The 20775-nt window shown below is 34.3% G+C and overlaps 1 protein-coding gene across 1 annotated transcript in view; it reads left to right on the top strand.

Annotated features, from left to right (window-relative positions):
* Positions 1–469: 469 nt before the first annotated feature.
* The window catches only part of kdm4b (lysine (K)-specific demethylase 4B), a 62853-nt gene continuing 42547 nt past the window's right edge, over positions 470–20775 (top strand). Inside the window, exons 1-7 of the mRNA XM_077225941.1 lie at positions 470–595; positions 4808–5237; positions 6882–7057; positions 8123–8237; positions 9530–9723; positions 14719–14768; positions 18969–19072. Coding sequence (XP_077082056.1) covers positions 4827–5237; positions 6882–7057; positions 8123–8237; positions 9530–9723; positions 14719–14768; positions 18969–19072 — 1050 coding nt within the window. The 5' untranslated portion in view covers positions 470–595; positions 4808–4826. The remainder of the gene's footprint in view (positions 596–4807; positions 5238–6881; positions 7058–8122; positions 8238–9529; positions 9724–14718; positions 14769–18968; positions 19073–20775) is intronic.

The following is a 20775-nucleotide window of genomic DNA, read 5'->3' as shown; positions in this document are numbered from 1 at the left end:
AATTGAAACCATTTCTTGTAATCCTAAAGGCCTTTTTTGTTAAACAAGCTGTTAGAATGAATGAATGAACGAATAAATGAGGCATTTATATCACTTTTAACATAATCTGTTATTCCTGTGTGTGCATTTATGTATATATATTAGTCTATATTTGTCTAAATGCTCTGTTTGAACATATTTCCCATCATTTTTATCGAGTTTTTATTCTATTTGTAATGTATTGTGCTCAAAACATGCTTGAAATAGGAAGAACGTGGTATATAAACGGTATATTTCTACAGACATCAAACGTAAGCGTATGATCAAATATGTCATACCGGAAGACACTTGTTATTTCGTGAGGGACGTGTTTTCCGTGTTATGTAGAATGTTCAAACACAAGGCGATAGGCCAGTTGTGGCATCAATCAAACTTGCCAGCCAATGGACGACTACGCGATACGGCACTCCGGCCAATCACAGCACACGTTGCGCTGCAGTGGGCGGAGCCGCGGCCCAGCGCTGCTGTAACACTATCGAGCCTTTCGAATCCAGAAAACGGATAGAATCGAGAAGAAAACAGCGAAAAAAGAGCGAGAAACGAGCCAGAGCAGGAGGTAAAGCGATAGATACCGTTGATGTAATGCTTTCGGGTCGAACACGCGGGCACTGGATGAGTTTTTATTGTTATTTGAGATGCTACAGAGCAGCTGTGTTGATAAGCTTGTCAAACCAGCAGCCTAAACGCTACTAATGAGAAATATGACCACACTAAAGCTATTGCTCGTAAATACAGGCGTGCATTTATTCCATAGGTCACAGTATGTGATGTATATGCATTGGCTTAATAGTTTAGGTGTGATTTTTGAATGCATTTAGCCCTAGTAGCCATGATGCAATTAGCTACACAAAGGCCATTTAAACCCCCTCCATATCTAATGCTGTTTGAACTTGAGCTGGGATGAACACTGGCAATTTTACATTAATTATGTGTCTAATAAAATATAGTAAGCGAATGTTATAAAACAATTGGTATGTATTTGAGCTTAGATCAATTTTGCATAGATTTATTGATTATTTGTTGAATGCATGCATAATATTTATGGTAGCACAGATCGTAGTGTGGTTAATATCTAATCAAATTAAGCAAGATATTAACAGAAAGCTTTTGGTTTGTTCTTGAGCTGGGCTGTGTTTTGAATGTTATTATTATTATTATAATATATTTTTATTTAAATGCATAGGTAATCTTTATGCTATTGTATATAGTCCATAGTATGGTTATTTAAAATGAATGAGCAATAGAAATCCATCCTTTTGGTTTATCTTAATATTTAGATGCAAAATCATTAAACATATAAATAAATAACATATTAAATGCTATACATTCAGTGAAAGGCAAAGAAAACAGTGAAATATGCATGTAAGTTTGAGTTTTGTTTGATGTTTTTGATTTATTTCGGTTATGCATGCAATATTCTCTGTTGTAAAAATCAGCGATGGCATGAGTATTAATATTTAATCAAAGTAACAGTTAAATAAAGCTGTATACTTGGTTTGGTACGTGAGCTGGGATGATTTTATTGAATATTTATTTCATGCATGCATAATCTTGTGTAGTCGTTAAAATATAATCCAATATAAGATGGTGATTTAAAGTTTTATCTTTCTGGCTGTCTAGAGAGAGCATGAAATCAGTCTGTTTCTGTCTCAGAGAAAAGTGACAAACAAAGGGAAACTTTCTAGATATTATTGATAATATTATAATTTAGCAATATATATTTTTAGCTATTTGCATTACATTTAAATCAAGTTACCTGATATTTAAATCCACTGTCTTGTTCCTAAGAAAATATCATGCAAAGCTTCATGCTTGTCAGGCTGTTTTATAATTTTAGCTATTTGAGTTTAGTTAACTATTTTATAATGTAATCATGGTTGGCGACTTCAAAATTGATGATGAATTGATAATAAAAAGTATAATATAGAATTCATTTTACATCTGTACTACTTCTGTACTTAAAAATAGCATCTTTGTTGTTCAAAATGTGCCTTAAAGAATAATGAGAAGTAATATTTGCATTTGCTAAAACATGCAAATTCAGTGCGGAACAGATTGTAAATGTAATAGCATGCCTTTGTATTGATGTGCTCGTGTTTATTTATTTAAAACTTGACCTGTTTGCCCACATGTTTTACAATCGAGCATGTTTTTTCATGGCTGTACAGTGTTTTTCATCATTCTTGTGGCTGTTTGGCTGTGGCAATTTTTGTGTGTGTTTCTTTCTAATGAAAGCGTGTGCAATGCAACAGGTCAGACGAGGATATCCGTACAGTGACAGTAGTCATGACTGGGAGTTTTGCTTTGGTAATTGGACTGTGTTGAAACGTTTATGCTTTTATTTTATATATTTTGATAATTTTCTTAATACATTTACACATGGGTTGTGTTTTGTAAATCCGATTTTGCACTTTAATTGAAAGTTTAAGAGGTGACATGCTATAGCCATAATCTAAAGGTGCTTTAAACAACATTTTTATATTCTTCAATCATTTTTATTCATGCAGTTTTATATTAATTAAGAGACTGCCTGGAATATTTGTCCTTTAACAATTAATCTCAAATCGCAGGGCCTTTGAAAGGAACTTGCTAGTAAAGATATAAATAGATGAAAGATATAAATAATAAAGAGAAGTTATTCCCCACCTACCAACTACCATTTCTGTTTGACTGAGTTTGAAAACATTTTAAAACAAATGTTAAAACAACATTTTAAAACAATGTTTTGATTCATAGATTAGTTTTATTAAGTTTATTATAGTGTCTCGTTTCTCTCAGTACAGTTTGTATTTAAAAAAATCTTTTTTTTTTCTTCAAAAAAAGTTTTGTCACCCACAACAGTTATGTTTTCACTAGCTATGTTTCCATCACCCTGTTTTTATGCACATTTTGAAGTATTAGAAACTAGTGATGGAAACGCCCAAAAAAATGTTTACGCTCGCTTGAGGTGGTTTTTGACTTTTGCAAAATAAGCGTTAATGCGAATAATGGGAGATGGAAACGCATTTGTTGAATAAATTCTGACGTAGCGAACATTAAACACACATGACTAATCGTCTGTTTAAACTGATTGTGTTTTATTTACTGTTGGTTGCTAGGTTACCAATACCACTGTCATCCGCTTGAACAACTCGATGGAAATGCACCTAATTCGCATTTGTTTTTTTGTTGTTGTTGTTGATTTTGCGAAATTTGAAAAGATTTGCTTCACGTTTGAATGGAAACCCAGCTATTAAGTCAGGCTTATATAACTTAATCCAAAATACTGATTTTAGAAATTAAAATAATTACGGAAAATTTGTTTAAAATTCTTAAGTTAAGTTAATTGATTTAGGCTTATTTTAAATTAACCTAACCTAACCTAAAATATTGATGTTAGAAAATAGAACTATTACAGAAAAGGTAATATTTCTCAACTACTATTATGTCTGATAGACTGAATTGAAGAAAAAAAGTTTTGATTTGTAGATTAGTTTTTTCTTAAGTTTGTCAGTTCATTGATATCAGGTTTATTGTAAATTAACCTAACCTAAAATATTAATGTTAGAAAATCAAAAATTTACACAGAAGTTATTCCTCAACTGCCAGATACTATATCTATTTGACTGAAATGAGGAAAAAAGTTTTGATTAATAGGCTATAAAATAAAAATCTTTGATTAATATAGATTAGTTTTATTCTTAAATTATATGTTTATTGATTCAAGTTTATTTTAAAGTGGTCTAACCTAAAATATTGATGTTAGAAAATAAAATAGTACAGAAAAGTTATTCCTCAACTACCTACTATTATTTCCGATAGACTGAATTGAAGAAAAAAAGTTTTGATTCGTAGATTAGGCTTAGTTTTATTCTTAAGTTTGTAAATTAATTGATTCAGGCTTATTTTAAATTAACCTAACCTAAAAATATTGATGTTAGAAAATCAAAAATGTACATAAGTTATTCTTCAACTATCAGATATTATTTCTATTTGACTGAAATGAGGAAAGAAGTTTTGATTAATATAGAATAAAAAGTTTTGATTCATAGTTTTATTCTTAAGTTATAAGTTACTTGATTCAAGCTTATTTTGGATTGACCAAACCTAAAATATGAATGTTAGAAAATCAAAAATTTACAGAGAAGTTATTCCTCAACTACCAACTAATGTTTATAATTAACTAAATTGTAGAAAAAGTTATAGTACATTGATTCATAGATTAGTTTTAGACGTATAATTTTCATTTGACATTTTTTCGTTTGAAAAACATGAATTGGGCATGTTTTTGTCACCCTTTAAAACAAGTTGTTTTGGTATAATTTTGTCTTTAAGGACACATTTTCTTATATACATTAATTTAAATTGTAACCTAACATATTGATGTAAGAAAAAAAAATATTACAGAAAAGTTATTCCTCAAATACCAGATATTATCTCTGATTGAATGAATTGAAGAAAAAAAAAGGGTTTGATTTGTATATTATTTTTATTCCTAAGTTGTAAGTTCATTGATACAAGCTTATTTCAAATGAATCTAACCTAAAATATTGATGTAAGAAAATAAAAATATTACAGTAAAGTTATTCCTCAACTACCTGTTATTATTTCTGATTGACTGAAATTAGAGAAAAAATGATAGTTCATCGATTCATTAATTATTTTCATACTTACGACATTTTAATTGTTCTCATTTGTAAAATATGAATTGGGAGTGTTTCGGATATTGCTGTGGTTATTGAATCAGGCAAATTTTTGATCTGTGATGTTTTTGTATCTCCGTCCGCAGCATTAGCTGACCTGCAGTCATGGACCGGTCTTTACCTCCAGACCCGAACCCCGAGGCCCTCGCAAAACCCGAACCCGCTTTAGACGTGACTCCACGAGCAGAAACTGCTCCGGATACACCAGTAGAACCAAACTTGGACTCAAATCCACAGCCATGCGAGGAACCGGTTTCAGATCCAGCCCAGGAACCGACCACAGAACCGGGCCCAGAAATAAACCCAGAACCATCGGCACCAGAAATCACACCAGAGCCACCAATCCCAGAGCCAACAATCCCAGAACCACGAATCCCAGAACCCGCTCCCCCTCCAGCGGCGAACTCCTCCTACAAGATCATGACCTTCAGACCCACCATGGAGGAGTTCAAGGACTTTGGAAAGTACATGGCTTACATCGAGACTCAAGGAGCTCATCGTGCGGGTCTGGCAAAGGTATCGATTAAAGTTTACCTTCAGTTTAAAGTCCCCCTGTTTCATCCCTGACTCATCTTTGATCATCAAAATTACATATTTAAATGTTTTTTCCCTTGTCTTAATGCCTTAATATAGCTTGAATGTAACTCGACACCCTTGCCTCGATTTATATACGCGGTTCTATGAATATGCAAATGAGCCCCGCCTCCACTCACTCACTCAGCTCAGAGATCCACTCGTTGACGATCACACGTTGATCTGATTGGTTACAAGGTAGTTTGTGACGTCAGAAACACCAGCGATTTCCAACCGTGTTTTTGAGACTGTCTTTGGTTCACTGCAGTTTTAAGGAGAAAATACTCAGCAATGCTGTCGACTTATGAGTTTACACATGGTTTGTCTTAAACTTGATTTTCTCCACAGGAGAAAAATCTCCACAATAGTTTCAGTATGCCTGATGGTAACAGTCAATTAATGCTTTAGGTATCATGAATAACAATGAACAACACTTTATTTATTAATCTAGGTTAATGTTTATGTATAATAGGGCCTTATGAAATCCGTTTTATTTTTTTCCAAATTCCGTTTTTTCCGTTTTAATTTTAGCAAATTCCTTTTTTTCCGTTTAAATTTTTGGGAATTAATTTTTTTTTACCCTTTACTGTCATTTTAGTCGTAAAAACACTGCATAAAAGTCGCGTGGGAACTGCGGCTCAGTACTGACGCGTTAAGTTTCCTTAACTTTTTCGCCGACGAAAACAGAGCCGTGGAGAGAGAACCGCTTCGCCATGCTTTCTTTGTTTTGATGGGGGAGAGGCAGCTGAAATGACGGGAGAGGTTGTGTTGCCCATATTTGCTTCCCCCGGTCTGCATTTTCCCCAGACATACGTTCTTCTCCCACACAAAAACAGAACTTAATTCCAAATGTAAAATTCCTCGAAACTCCGCATTAACAGTAGATTCCGCGTTAATTTGCCAATTCTGCGATTCCGTCCGTGATTTCCGCATCACGGAAATCATTTGGACCTTGTATAAACATGCTATTGTTGATTCATGTGCATTCATAATTAACTAGTCAGTTAGTTATTTAAGTAAATTTCTCTTAGTATTCAATCTTGTTGAAAAGTTTTGACTTGACTAAATGGACAATATCAATAAGTTTTAGTGCTTTGTTATAAATTTTAAATACAGTTAAATACTCAATTTATTAATAATAATCAGTGTTATATACCATAATAATGCAATCATTAAATCATAAAATAATCATTAAAATAATCACAAAATTTGCAATTTTCTTATTTTTGTCTTAAGTTGTGTGAATTAATGCCATTAAAAAACTGTTTATCAAACACCATTTAAGAGCCTTTACTTTTAAATTTTAAACTTTTTTTTTATCCAATTTATATTCTCCAAAAATTGAAATGAACGAATACACATTAATTGTACATTTGTAATCTTGGTTAATGTATTTTCTAACATTTCAAGTGACAATAATATATACATTTACATGAACCTTGATTAATACTTGATGAATACATTTATTCTTTGTGTAACACCTAGATTGTAATTTTTCTCAAACATAATGACTAATGATGATGATGATGATATCTAATTGTACATTTGTTGATTTGTAAAAAAAAATTCTCATCTTCCGACATTCAGGTTATTCCACCGAAAGGGTGGAAGCCACGGCGTTCCTACGATACCATTGAAGAAATGGTCATTCCCGCTCCCATCATGCAAGTGGTGACCGGCCAGTCGGGACTCTTCACTCAATACAACATCCAGAAGAAGTCCATGACGGTCGGAGAATATCGCAAACTGGCCAATAGTAAAAAGTACGGTTTGTTTTATCAGAGCCAATTTTCATAATACTGGTTCTTTGTAAAGTTTTGCCTTCTTATCTGTCAACAATGTGAGTAATATTGAATAGAAATGCATCGTTTGGCTAGTAAAAAGCAGACATTTTCATGTGTATTTTGTAGGGCTGTAACGATACATCAAACCCACAATTCGGTTCGTATCACGATTTTTTGTTTGACCCACGATTCGATATAAAACTCGATTCTTTTATTTTTGGGGTTGGAGGAGGGGAAAAAAAGAGAGATTTTGAGGGTGGGAAAAAATTGTTTTATTAAATAATATTTGAAAAACCTACAGGGTAAAAATTCTACTCTATAAAAAACCTTCTATAAATATTTGTGAGTCTTCATTTACTTTTGTTTGCCTTCTCCAGTTCTTGTTAAAACTCACTAGATATGTTACATTCTATATGTTATATTTTTGGGCACTTTTTGTGTAAAATCAAAATTTTTTCGGCCATCTAAAGTGTGCTTTTACTTTAATTGAGCATGAGCAGTGCAACAAAAATAGACTTTGCGCCGAAACCCCCGCTTTACTGCTGCTCACGCGACACTCACCGCTCCCGGTGTGAATGCACTCATTGATTAACATGCACGCCCAAAAAAAAAAAAAAACGCGCTGCTCACGCGACGCTGACACTTGCGGTGTGAAACGGCCGTTACAGGTCGAATTGAAGAATATATCCTCAACTAGTTTTGTGGTGTATTTCTACGTATTTTATAGTGTTAACTTCAAATAATACTAATAATAGGTCTTATTTAAAGATGTGGTAGCATTGGATCTGGACGGGAAGGATAACTCTGGGAGTTGGAAGGGGTGTGTCGCGATTCTGCCTTCTCACACCGCGACACATGTTCGTGGATCTGAGTGTCGCGATTTCAGTTTTATATCGTATATCGTTACAGCCCTAGTATGTTGACAAAAAAAGTAGATGCACCGTTAATGAAGTTTTAAAGTAGATTTAATATGCAAGTTATGCCTCAAACAAGGCAAAACAATTGTTTTTCTTTGATCCTTCAAGCATAATTTACACTTCGCAGGTACTGCACCCCTCAACACAAGGACTTTGATGACCTGGAAAGGAAGTATTGGAAAAACCTGACGTTTGTCTCGCCCATTTATGGTGCTGATGTCAGTGGCTCGATCTACGACAAGGTGAGTCACGAAACATCCGTTCACGTCTTTGGTACAATCTCTTTTCTAAAAAATTTTGTTGACTTTTCTAAAACTAAAGACACAGCTACATCACACTTAAATTTGGCCAAGTTATAAGTGCTTAAAATATAAATGTTGTCAAAAGTATAGCTAAAATAAAAATCAACATAAGTTTAAAGTGAGACTAATGTGATTGATCGTTTGCTTACCTTGATGTAAGTTATAACCCATATAAGTCCTATCATGGACATGTGACTTTTGCACAATTGACACAAGGCGGCAAGAAAAGAATATATAGAAATATTTATGTATAAAAAAGCGTTCTTTTCTTTTTATATAGAAATATCCAAGCAGAAATTACATCTGTGAGGAATAACTAGATGTTTATCAGCGTAGAGCCATTGCAAAATGACGATATTTGTAATTTAACATAATAAATAAACTGGTATAATAAGGTATTTTTGTGTTTTTATAGCATCATTTTAAGGTTGTTAAATGTAGATATTGTGAAGCTTGTATTTTTGTTCATATTTTGTTAATTTAAAGGTACTTTTTAAGGTATGTTTGTTTTTGTAGCATAGTTTTAAGGTCGTTAAAAGTAGAAATTGTAAAGCTTTTTGTTCATTGCTCCTTTACAATTTTAGTTTTGTATTAAATTGTTTTTGATAAAAAAATTTTTTAAAGGTATTTGTTAGATTTTTTTTATTTTGTAGCAGTATTGTAAGGTTGTATTTTTGTTCAGGACTTCTTTAAATGTTTTGTTTTTCATTCAATTGTTTTTGACCAAATTTTGTTTTATTCAACATATTTTATTATTTTTGTAACATTATTGTAAGGTTGTTAAAAGGAGAATTTGTGAAGCTTGTATTTTTGTCCATAGATCCTTTAACTTAAATGTTTTATCAAATTGTTTTTCATCAAATTTAAAGGTATTTTTAAATCATGATTGTAATTTTTTTTTAAATGTAGAATTTGTGAAGCTTGTATTTTTTATCATGGATCTTTAAAAAAAAAAAAGAGTTTGTTTTTTATCAACATTTTAAATCAAATTTAGTTCTCTTATGTATATCTTGAAAAAAGTAAATTTTTATATGGTAAATAATATTCTGCCACAAATGCTGTCAAAAACATTTTGTTAAAATATTTCCATATCAGAAGTGTTTATACATAATTTTCAGTCATTGCAGTTTAATTATTATGATATATATATTTTTTTTTTTTCTTGTGCACGCAGTAAATGTTGTGTATAATTAGTCATATAAATGTTTGTGCTACGTTTTTTCCTCGTAAAGGACATTACGGAGTGGAACATCAGCCGTCTAAACACTCTTCTGGACATGGTGGAGCAGGAGTGTGGGATCGTCATCGAGGGAGTGAACACACCATACCTGTACTTCGGCATGTGGAAAACCACCTTTGCCTGGCACACGGAGGACATGGACCTCTACAGCATCAACTACCTGCATTTCGGGCAACCAAAGTCCTGGTGAGCATCCTACATTTACGATGTATTCGCATTTAGTTGAGTTCAAAAGATTTAAAGGGGTTTATAGACCATTTTTTGAACACATAAACTAGATTAAAATGTCAAAATATGGTCGGATTTAGTCAATTTGCCGGCATTTTACCAAAAAGTGTATTGCCACATATGAAGATAAAATGGTGGTCCATTATTTTGAGCGACAATAAGTGTCTCACAAAACTTGATTTTATGTTTATTTTACAGTTCCCTCCTGTACTATAATCTGTGGACACAATATGAAGGAACTTAAATGTCGATCAGTTTTTGACCACATGGGGGCGCTGTAGTCATTCACATCAGCTGTGAGCGTTCAGGATGATGTCATCGAGAGGGATGAATCATGTGTGCTTTGTCTCACTGTATCTCCCTCTTGCCGCATTTAAACTCACAACAGGCTCTTTATGACAGAGCACATCGTTTCAGACACAGTTCGTTGTGAAGTAAATTCTCTAGAGCATTAGATGCACATAAATGAGAAGTATTGTGTAGCAAAAAATGCAGCACATGTTGAAGTATTTGCCATGTTTTTATTCATTAGATAATATTACATTGAGATATTGACAACAGGTACTGATTTAAAGATGTGTATACCAAGCATAACATCCCTTGATCGAAAGCAAAATGCCTTTGAAATGACTTGGTATTCTGTTGTTTTGTTTCCCTGAAGTTCAACTTGAATCTCCTTTCCTGCGGAGAGAGACTTTAATACATTATTTTGAGGTTCAGAATACACAATTTTCCAGCTGGATGTCTTTCCCGTGCTGGGAGAGTTCAAATAAACATGCTTTTAGTGTCCTTTTTCCACATGTGATCTCACCAAAGACATTTCTGTCTTTTTCTTTTATTGCATCTCCCTCTCATTCTCATGTTTGGTCTCCTCCCTGGTGTATCCTGTCATTTTTTTCCCCTCTTTTGAGAAGGATTCATGTGTGTTTTGCATACTTGCACACTAGTCCTTTACGCCCTTGGCTTGCGTCGTCTTGAAGAAGCCCCTGTTGCTCTCAAACTGAGCGTTCATTAGACGCAGCTGTTTTGTCAGCATCTCGGGCTGTTGTACGGACTGATATTTCATCCATCTGTGCATCCCGTGTCTTTTCCTCAAGCTGGAAATCAGTAGTCAATCAGACTAGTCAATCACTAAGAGTGAATGTTCAATCTTTGTGGGGACTGTAAAGGGCTTAAAAAAAACAATGTGTGTGATGTGAAATGCATAATAGATTGCTTTATGAAAGGAAGGTTTTTAAGCCTAGGGTTGAAAGTAGGAAGTTGACGCAGTAAACAACAGGGTTCCCACGATCACATAAAATATAATTTAATGATGCTCTGCACTAGAGATAATGCTTTAAACTTTAACAAAGTTTTTATTGTGAACTTTCAGAATTACTTCGTTTTAAGAGTGCATGGACAACTAGCGCTTTTTGTACCAAAAAAAAGCTCTTGTAAGATGCGTTTTCTATCAAGCATCAGTCACCCTTATCCTCTAAATCAAGTCAGAAGTACATAAACACACCAGTAAGTAAATGTTTCACAGATAAGTTAAAACCGCATCTGTTTCTTTAAGGAAAGTTAAAAGAGTGTTGTTTATGAATTTTTTTTTTATCTTGTTTTTATCTTATATATATATATATATATTTTTTTTTTTCTGTCCAGTTACAATTTGGAAAAGATGCTTCTTAACCTGAGATTCTGATGTAAAAATACTGTTTCCCCTAATAACAAACTTATAATGAAACCCTTTAACTTCTAATCCCTGATCAAAAGATGTGGGATCTCTAAAACAGTGAACGCAAATGCAAGAGGGAAAATCAAGGATTCCTTATTTAAAGTTGCATTAGGGCCAGATTTTATGCTATTGCTTTACACTTGTGTCCGTAGAGTTGAATGCATTGACATGGATCATGTGAAAGGGTTGTAGCGTGTTTGGTTCCTAGTCTGGTACGCACAGGTGTCCAAATGGATAAGGGTGCAAAACCATGATTCTTTGAGAGGTCTTGCATAAGACTTACTTGTTCTCTTTCCGTCTCCATTTCTTCTGTGTCCTCATATCTCTCTGAAGTGTTAGCTCTTGATGTCTCTAGCTAAGCATTCTCTCTTTCTCTCACTCTCCGGAGGCCTTATCTCAAGTTAACTTTCCGTTGCTTCTCTGCATAACAGAGAACGGCAAGACTCTTGCTTAGGGGGGGAAAAAAAGGAAAGAGGAGAAAATTTACTCACTCTTCAACTCGGCTTAATGCAACTATGTGTGCTCTCGTCCTCCCCACCCAAACACCCCCTTCCGCTTTTTGAAATTGAATCCGTTTTACTTTTCTGGTAATTACAGTATGTTAAAGTGTGTGTGGTAGCTGTTTGCCTAACCCTCTGTTCAGTCACTGTGAAATTAACTTCATTCGCCTCCAACTCTCCTCCCATCAAAGTCATAATTCTCACCGCCTCCTGAGATCTAGTGTCAGATTCTTAAAGATTGCGGAGCGGCCCAAAGTGTTGCGCACGCTGCCGGAAATAATCGCTGGGAGAAGGAGTGTCGCAGCCGAGGGGATTGCTTGATTCTTATTGCTTGTTTTCTTGTTCCTGTCCTCTTCAAGATGATGACAAATAAAACCTGAACGCCGCCAGTTATCTCCATGCCGTTTGGCAGGTTGGGGTTTTGTGTTGCCAGCATGGGATTGGAGAGATACCACTTTTGGGAAGTGAAGTATGGAATTGTTTCATGGGCTGTAAGCAAGGTAAATGGGATGCGTCCCTTACATATGCCCGGGCTCCTAAGTACCCTTGTCTTCAAAATCTCAAACGGTGTTTATTGGACGTTTTTTGTTAATTCCTTTGTTCTGGTGGTACTTGTGGAACCACTAGAGGCCTTCCTCCAACTGGGCGTTTCCGTCCACACCAAGTCAAACCCCTTAGATTTGGCTTGATTTCTGGTGCCCCGGTGTGATTTTCATCAATACTTGCCTTTTTCCCCAGACAGTTCCAGATCGAATCGAGCTTCTGCATATATTGGTTGCCAGATAGAGTTACTGTCAGCTTTATCTGGTGGGGCTAGTGGGGTGTAAAGATACTCCTGCTGGCAGGAAGTGTTTCTACCCTAATTACAGCCACCTATCAGATCTGGCTTTTATCTGCTAGAAAAGGAGAGAGTAAGAGACATCTAATTATTATTGATCTGTGGTGGCACCTCAAACACCAAATTAAATCTACAATTGCCAATGTCTTCAGAGTTTTTGGCGTTTGGGTCACTTGTGGGCAGCCGTTCGATTTCTTGATGGCTCCGTCTCTGGTGTTTCAAGGTAGTTCTCAATACGTGCAAAAAAAGCACATCAGCATTGGAAGAGATTACTAGTAGCCGTCATTTCACCGTCTGGGTTAACTATAGACCCTATAGAGTCCAGCTATGAGTAACCCACTTCTAGTCAAAATAACCTTGAATTTGGTTTCATGATGTTTTTGCCAAAATAACTTGCGAGATGCATGATATTCCATCATGCAAGCAAAGTCAACAGTGATTACAAGGTGTTTGATTTCATTTCTTTGACCTGTTTTATGCGTAGCCTGTGCGTCTTTTCTTGGGCTATAGTTAGACGTCTATTCAATTTTCACTGACAACCCAAATTTTGCCTCGTTTTAGCCTAGATGTCTGGGTTGTGTTTGGACGGCTATTAGACGTCTTTTAAACGTCAATTTGCTAGCAACCATATTTGTTGCAGGTTGAATTGTACTATTGGTCTATACTTTAGACGTCTTTGGCACCTCGCTGCTTTGTAGTGTTTTTCGCCATGAGCAACATAGCTTTTAAGACACTATATTAAAGTTTAAAGTTGTTAACTTTTCTAGAGATCCAGTTATGTTGTGTTTAGATTGTGTCTTGATGTTTTTGAATGCAATAAAGCCTCCCGTGTGAGAGTTTGCTAGTAGTTGTGTTGTAGGGTATCAAGAGCAGCGTTCATAGTTCAAGAGGCACAGAGCTCCTTAACCATGATATTGTGCTATCCTCGTATGGGAATCTCATACTGTTGACTAGCCACCTTTCATCTATTTCCATCCTGTTTTTGTTCTTTTTTTGGTTAGTACATGCACAAGTCAAGCCATGGTGTTCTTTCAGTTCCAGTCCCTCCTTGTACTTTTACTCCTTTCACTTCAGTAAAATCAACAGCACATTATGAAATAAAACAAGCTCTTCATTTGAATCCCATCAGCTGCATACAAACACAACCTTTTAATCCATCCACTTGGTATTCAGTTGACTTTCAGATGATCCTCCGTCTGTGTAGAGAAAACCACTGCTGTGAAATTGGCCTGTGTTTAACTTGAAAGTGCCACTTGCCTGTAAAATCCCTGTTTTGTCTCCTGCCGCCAGTAGAGGACACTGTGACGCAGCTCAAAAGCCTCCCAAACTCATGTTCTCCTCATTGTGAATGTGTGATTTGAAGCTGGAGCCCAGGGCAGGGTGATGCACCGGATTTACATTTGCGTTCAGGGCCTCGGGAGGGTTTCGGCTCTCTGGAAACTTGAGGAAATAATTAGGCTAATACAGGCAATGTCAATAACCACGTCAAGCGAATTGAACCTTTAGCACCACAGAATATATTGTACTGTTTCCATCTCCAGCAAAATAATTTCAAATTAAGCAGCACAGTCTGTAGCTTCGGGTGGAATATTATTATTGTGCATGTTTGAGCCGATTAGCCTAAATAAATTGGCCCTCGTGCAGTAATTTTCCAGGCTTTGTCTTTGTGACATTTGAGTACCTTTTTCTTTAAACTACCGTGTGACTGGTGAATGTGAAATAGGGGTGAAATGTTCTGTGTGCGCGTTTCATGTTTTTGAGGGCTGTAGAAAAGCGTATGACGATCAGAGGTTGATTCGCACAGAGGCGTCTCGCTGTGCGTCCCTCCAGTGTCTTTCTCTCTCGTCTTTTCTATTGATCCCATTAATTGATCTTGGTTTTTTTCATCTTCACCGCAGGTATGCGATTCCTCCCGAGCACGGCAAGAGGTTGGAGAGGCTGGCACAAGGTAAGACCTCACATCCGTTCATTATCATGTCTTCAAGCTTAGCTGATCAAATCAGAGGCCACTTATATAAAAATCTTCAAGGTACAGTGGCAGAAACAGGAAAAGTTCCTGTAGGAACCTCGATTTCTTATTGGTCCTAACTTTCTTTCATCGGTGCAACAAGAAATGGAGATATTTTACTAAATGTTCAAGCTGCTTTCCATATATTGATAGCCAATGTGAATAGGTGCTGTTTAAATGAATTTGCATACAGAAATCTTAAAGGTACAGTAGCGTAAAACAGGAATGGTTAATGTAGCAACCTCAATCTCTTATTGCTCCTAACTGTGTTTAATCAGTGCACCAATAAAGAAAGATATTTAACTTAATGTTCAAGCTGTTTACCAAATATTAACAGAGAATGGGAACAGGTGCAGTTTAAGCTCATTTGCATATATAAATCTTAAAGGTACAGTAGCGTAAATCATGAATAGTTCATGTAGGAACCTCAATCTCTTATTGCATCAAACTTTCTTTCTTTAATGCAACAAGAAATGGAGGTATTTATCAATGTATGGAAAGCAGCTTGAATATTTAGATGGACAATGTGAATAGGTGCCATTTAAATTAATTTGCATATATAAATCTTAAATGTACAGTAGTGTAAAACAGGAATGGTTCATGTAGGAACCTCAATCTCTTGTTGCTCCTAACTGTGTTTAATCAGTGCAACAAGAAATGGAGATATGTTCAAGCTGTTTTCCATATATTAACAGAGAATGGCTACAGGTTCAATTTAAGCTCATTTACATATAGAAATTTTAAAGGTACAGTAGCGTAAAACATGAATAGTTCATGCAGGAACCTCAATCTCTTATTGCTCCTAACTTTCTTTGGTGCAACAAGAAATGCAGATATATCTCTAAAATGTTCAAGCTTCTTTGTATATATTAACAGAGAATGGGAACAGGTTCAGTTTAAGCTCATTTACATATAGAAATCTTAAAGGTACAGTAGCGTAAAACATGAATAGTTCATGTAGGAACCATCTCTTATTCCTCCTAACTTTCTTTCTTCAGTGCAACAAGAAATGCAGATATTTCACTAAATATTCAAGCTGCTTTCCATATATTGATAGACAATGATAATAGGTGTCAGTGACACAGTCCATAGGAGCCATACTCTATTTATCAAGTCTTTTGTAGTTATACACGGATTTGAATGAGAAAATTTCTCTGCAAAGTTTCTCAGTTTGTGAAAACAACTCACACAGTCATAATGGTTTGAGGGCGAGTAAATATTGACAGCGTTGTCAATTTTGGGTGAACTTTTTAATCTCTAAAACAGGAAAAATGCTGATCCGTGGGTTTTTTCCGGCCCCAAATTCTGTAGACGAAAACATCGGCATAATCCTGAATGAGGTGCGAGTCGGCGCTGGCACCCTCCCGAAATTTTGACGTGCTGTCTAGGAAAAGCCCTCACGTCTCCCTCTGGTTGTTTGGATTACGAGATGTGAAGATGTGTTTGTGCCTGTCTGAGATCTGAGGCTGTGAAAGCATCTGTGTGCTGTTGAACTTCAAAACGCTACACCGCGAGGAACTACCATAACCTATATACACGGTCCTGTCCCACTTAAACAAACACCCCACAAATAGCGCCGATGTGTGCTTGAAACGAACGACACAACGCAGGGTTTTGATCATCGCTGAGTCGTCGTATAGAAAAAGCGACAGCAGAGTTTTGACGCCATGACTGTATCCAGTCTTGTTTTGGTCCTCTTTTGGTTTGCATCGAACACAAACCAACCTGAGGAGAGTCAAAGAAGCAATGCACACTTTCTGGCTTCTCGTGTGATAAACCTTTCTGTTATGCAAGGCGTGACACCCGCTAATGGTTTATGCAAAACTCCTGTACTTCAAATCCTCGCATAAAAGCACACGAATTCACACTCCATCGCGTCAGACGCCTCGTTTTTACCATCAGAACGTCTTTTTCATCTGTTAAATCTGCCTTAAAGGACAAAACAAAGCCAGTCCCAGCTCTTTACGATAAATTAATGATGTGTGCCGCTGAAATCATACCTCACGATCAGCTTCCTACACCTTCGGGAGTCAATCCGAGCTGTTCTCGTTTGTTTCCAATGGCGTTAACAAATGACAACACGATATATTATCAGTCGCAGTGACTAACAACATTCGTCTGCGGTACTTTGGATAAGACGCGTCTCAGTTTAATGTTTAAAGTTTAATGTTGTTTAAAGACATTTAATGTTGTTTTGAAAATGCGAGGCTTCTTTTTAAGTCATGTACCTTGTTGCTGCTCTTTCTGGTGTACGACTAACAGGAAAAAATCAATTATGCGCGACAGCAACGTGCTAACCGGAGGAAAGTCTCGTAAACTAGCTAGATTTGGCAATATTTTTGGCTTTTAAAGTTTTGCAGTCAATGTTTAAGAGTGCAGAAGTATATATCTTGGAAACAATAGAGCGGCAAACCAAGGAAAAATGGCCGTACGTTGGTAACTTTGGGGGAAAATAGGGCTCTGGTAAGTGAAAACGAACCAATATCAGACATATTTAAGCTGAGAAACCCACTTAAGCGTGTCAGTAGTAACAGAGGACACGTATCACATGCTCTGAAACGCCGTGTTTGCGCTGTTGGGCCGATTGTCAGACGTTTTGGCTGTTTCGTAATGACCTTTATTGTAGTCTGTGGGCAGGAATGAGGGAGATGATTATAATAATTAAAGGCTTTCAGAGTGATTGAGCGTGTGTCTGATGTACTGACCCGGACCGGACCAGACTGACGCACGCAGAGCTTTTACCGATAACCTCCAACCGGCAATTATACGTTACGCTCGTAATCACGACTCACTCTTGTCTGAATCTCCAAAGATGATGATTTCTATGTAATAGCTTTGCATTGGCTCTGTACTAAAGTCTCCTGTATATGGCCTACGTAGACCACATGCTAACTTTTACTGTTGCTGCTATATGACTGACACTGACTTGATTGATTGATTGATTCCAAATAAGAGTTTTGCATTAGCTAACGATGGTGTAATATACACCGTAATATTGCGTTAATCCATTTTAAATGTGAAAACTATTTAGTAGTAGAAGTATGAAACAAATTCCATAAAGATTTTACAATTTTGTAATACGGTTTTGTAATAACTGAAATAAATAATAACTTTATCTGTACAAATGCCAATTTATATAGAATGAATTTATACCTGATATTTATATGAAACATGCAATCTTAATAATCTTATGTTTATTATAATAATAATAATAATAATACTAAGTTAATTCGTACAAATATTATATTATAATACAATTATATGAAATATGAAATATAAAATATTATATAAATAATTGCTTGAAACGTGCAGTCTTAAAAATATATTAATATTAGTTTATTTTTAATTTAATAATAAATTAATATAAATATAATTATATAAAATATAATCTTAAAAAATAGTTGTTTTGTTGTTAATATATTTTATACAATATATAGTTTACTAGTATTGTTTTATTATTTATTAGTTTATTTATTTTTCATTTAATAATAATAATACTTAATGAATGTGCATTTATTATAATATAATTATATAATATATTTCTAATATAATTTTTATAAAAATATAATATTAATAAATAGTTAATATAATTGTATTTATAATTTATTAGTATTTTATTTTTAATGTACTAATAATAAATTAATAAAATATTATATTATAATAGAATTATATAATATATTGATAAAATAATGCATTGTTGTTTATATTATTAATTTATTTTATTTATAATGTATTATTATTTTGTATTTAATAATAATAATACATTTACGTATTATAATATAATGATAGAATATATTAATATAATTATTATATACAATTAATTAAGTTGTTTTGTTGTTAACATGTTTTTATTTATAATTTATTATTATTGTGTTTTAATATATTTAGAAATGATTATTATTATTATTATGCAAACTATCACATAATAACATGAAACAAATTACATAACGTTTTTTATTTTTATTTTTATTTTTTTATTATTGGTTATATTTCTAATCTCACACGTTCTGGGCCGGTTGCATAAAACACTTTATGACTAGTCTTACGAGTTAGTCATCTCACTCTGAAGGTCGTCAGTCTGTGGGTTTCAGAGTTTCAATCCGTGGGCGTTTCCTCATTCTCCCTCTCTCCTGTTGTCAGGTTTCTTCCCGGGAAGTTCTCAGGGCTGCGACGCGTTTCTCCGTCACAAGATGACCCTCATTTCTCCATCCATCCTGAAGAAGTACAGCATCCCGTTCGACAGAGTGAGTTATTCATGATCACATCACTTCCTGACGCTGTGGTCTCCTCTGGCATCACATCACAAATATTCAAATAATATAGCTGGAATAAATGATTTTATACATGAAAATGTCAATTAGTGTTATCATGTGATAATTATATTATGTGATAATTGAATTTGGGACCAGCGGAGGTGCGTCAGGCAGTTTTAATAATCAACCTGTTTCTAATCATAATTTGTCATAATAATCATATTTGAAATGTAATTTATATTATTTATTAATATTGTATTTTATACAACAATTATATTAATATTTTATGTAATTGTTATAATATAATATTTATACTACTACTTATTAAAGTAAAAATAAAACAATACTAATATATTATTATTATTAGATTATACATTTCATGTGACAATTTGCATAATAATATGTTATAAATATATAAAAAATTGTATCACAATAAATTATCTTTATTATTATTAAATAAATAAGAACAAATGTACATATAATTAAGTATTGTTTTATTTTACTTTATTTTTATTTAATATATTTTTATTCATAATTGACTATGCCAGTGATCACATAACATTTACAATTTAATATTATTATATTAATTCGTTTATAGTTTAACACTAAACAAATTAAACATTTTATGCTTTGCTTTGGTAAAATCTGTCAATTTATTACAGTTATTACCAACCATAATATAATAATTTGATATATAAATCATAATTCCTTAAGCCTTTGAAATAACTGGAACAAAATAATAATTTTATCCAACAAATGCTAATTTATTTGTAAAATGTTTCTATAGAAATATACTTCAATCTTCATTTCTCACAGGTTGATTCAGTAATGATCTGAATATAGCAGAGTTTATGTAAGACGGAGTGTGTTGTGATGATGAAAAAAACATCACATCAACATCTTGTTCATAAAGTCATACAACAGTTCCCATAGAAATGTTTATAAAGACTAAGGCCCATAGCTTTATGTTGTTTTTTCTTTTGTTTGCATTTAATGAATGCGGCCTTTTTGCACACAAGTATCAAGCTTTTTTCTAAATGATCTAGCCTAGCTAGCTTGACATAACGTCGAAGCACTAACGCTAGTTAATTGAATTGAATGCGCCAATTTTAAATTTAATGCAAAATTTACACAGCTTCGATCTGTTTGTGTTTTATTATTTTGACTTTATATAGTTTGTTCGTAAAACAATTTGCATGTGCAACTTAAGTAACTTGTGATGTTTGTTGCGAGTATAGCTAAAATAGCGTTTATTATTATTGCGCTTCATTAGTATGCCAGTAAAAGAAGTTAATAAAGCTAATTTTGTTAGCCTATCTTATTAGCTAATTAATTAAACGAGTGAGCGAATTTTTCTGTGTGAAATTGAATTGAATGCGCCAATTTTAAATTTAATGCAAAATTTACACAGCTTCGGACTGTGACCCTCACACACATACTTTTTGGTGTATACACACATTTTACATTTTGTTAATTCTTACGCTTTTCATCTATGCAAACTCTTTGAAAAGGTAATTTCAGTGACTTGGACGATAACAAACATTTCATGTTTTTACCTAGTTTCTACGTATTTCAACAAACGTTAAGTTGTGTTGTGCACATATTAACCGCGCTAACGTCATGCGCACACTTTAGAGTTTTTCTTGCGTGTATTTCACAATTTTCGTTAACTCACTGACTTTCTTTTTGTAAAA

Source organism: Siphateles boraxobius, unplaced genomic scaffold (assembly GCF_051911475.1).
Source record: "Siphateles boraxobius isolate OS27281-9 unplaced genomic scaffold, OSU_SipBor_1 13, whole genome shotgun sequence".
NCBI lineage: Eukaryota > Metazoa > Chordata > Actinopteri > Cypriniformes > Leuciscidae > Siphateles > Siphateles boraxobius.
The sequence above is the reverse complement of the archived record's forward strand: the minus strand, read 5'-3'. Positions and strand labels throughout refer to the sequence as shown.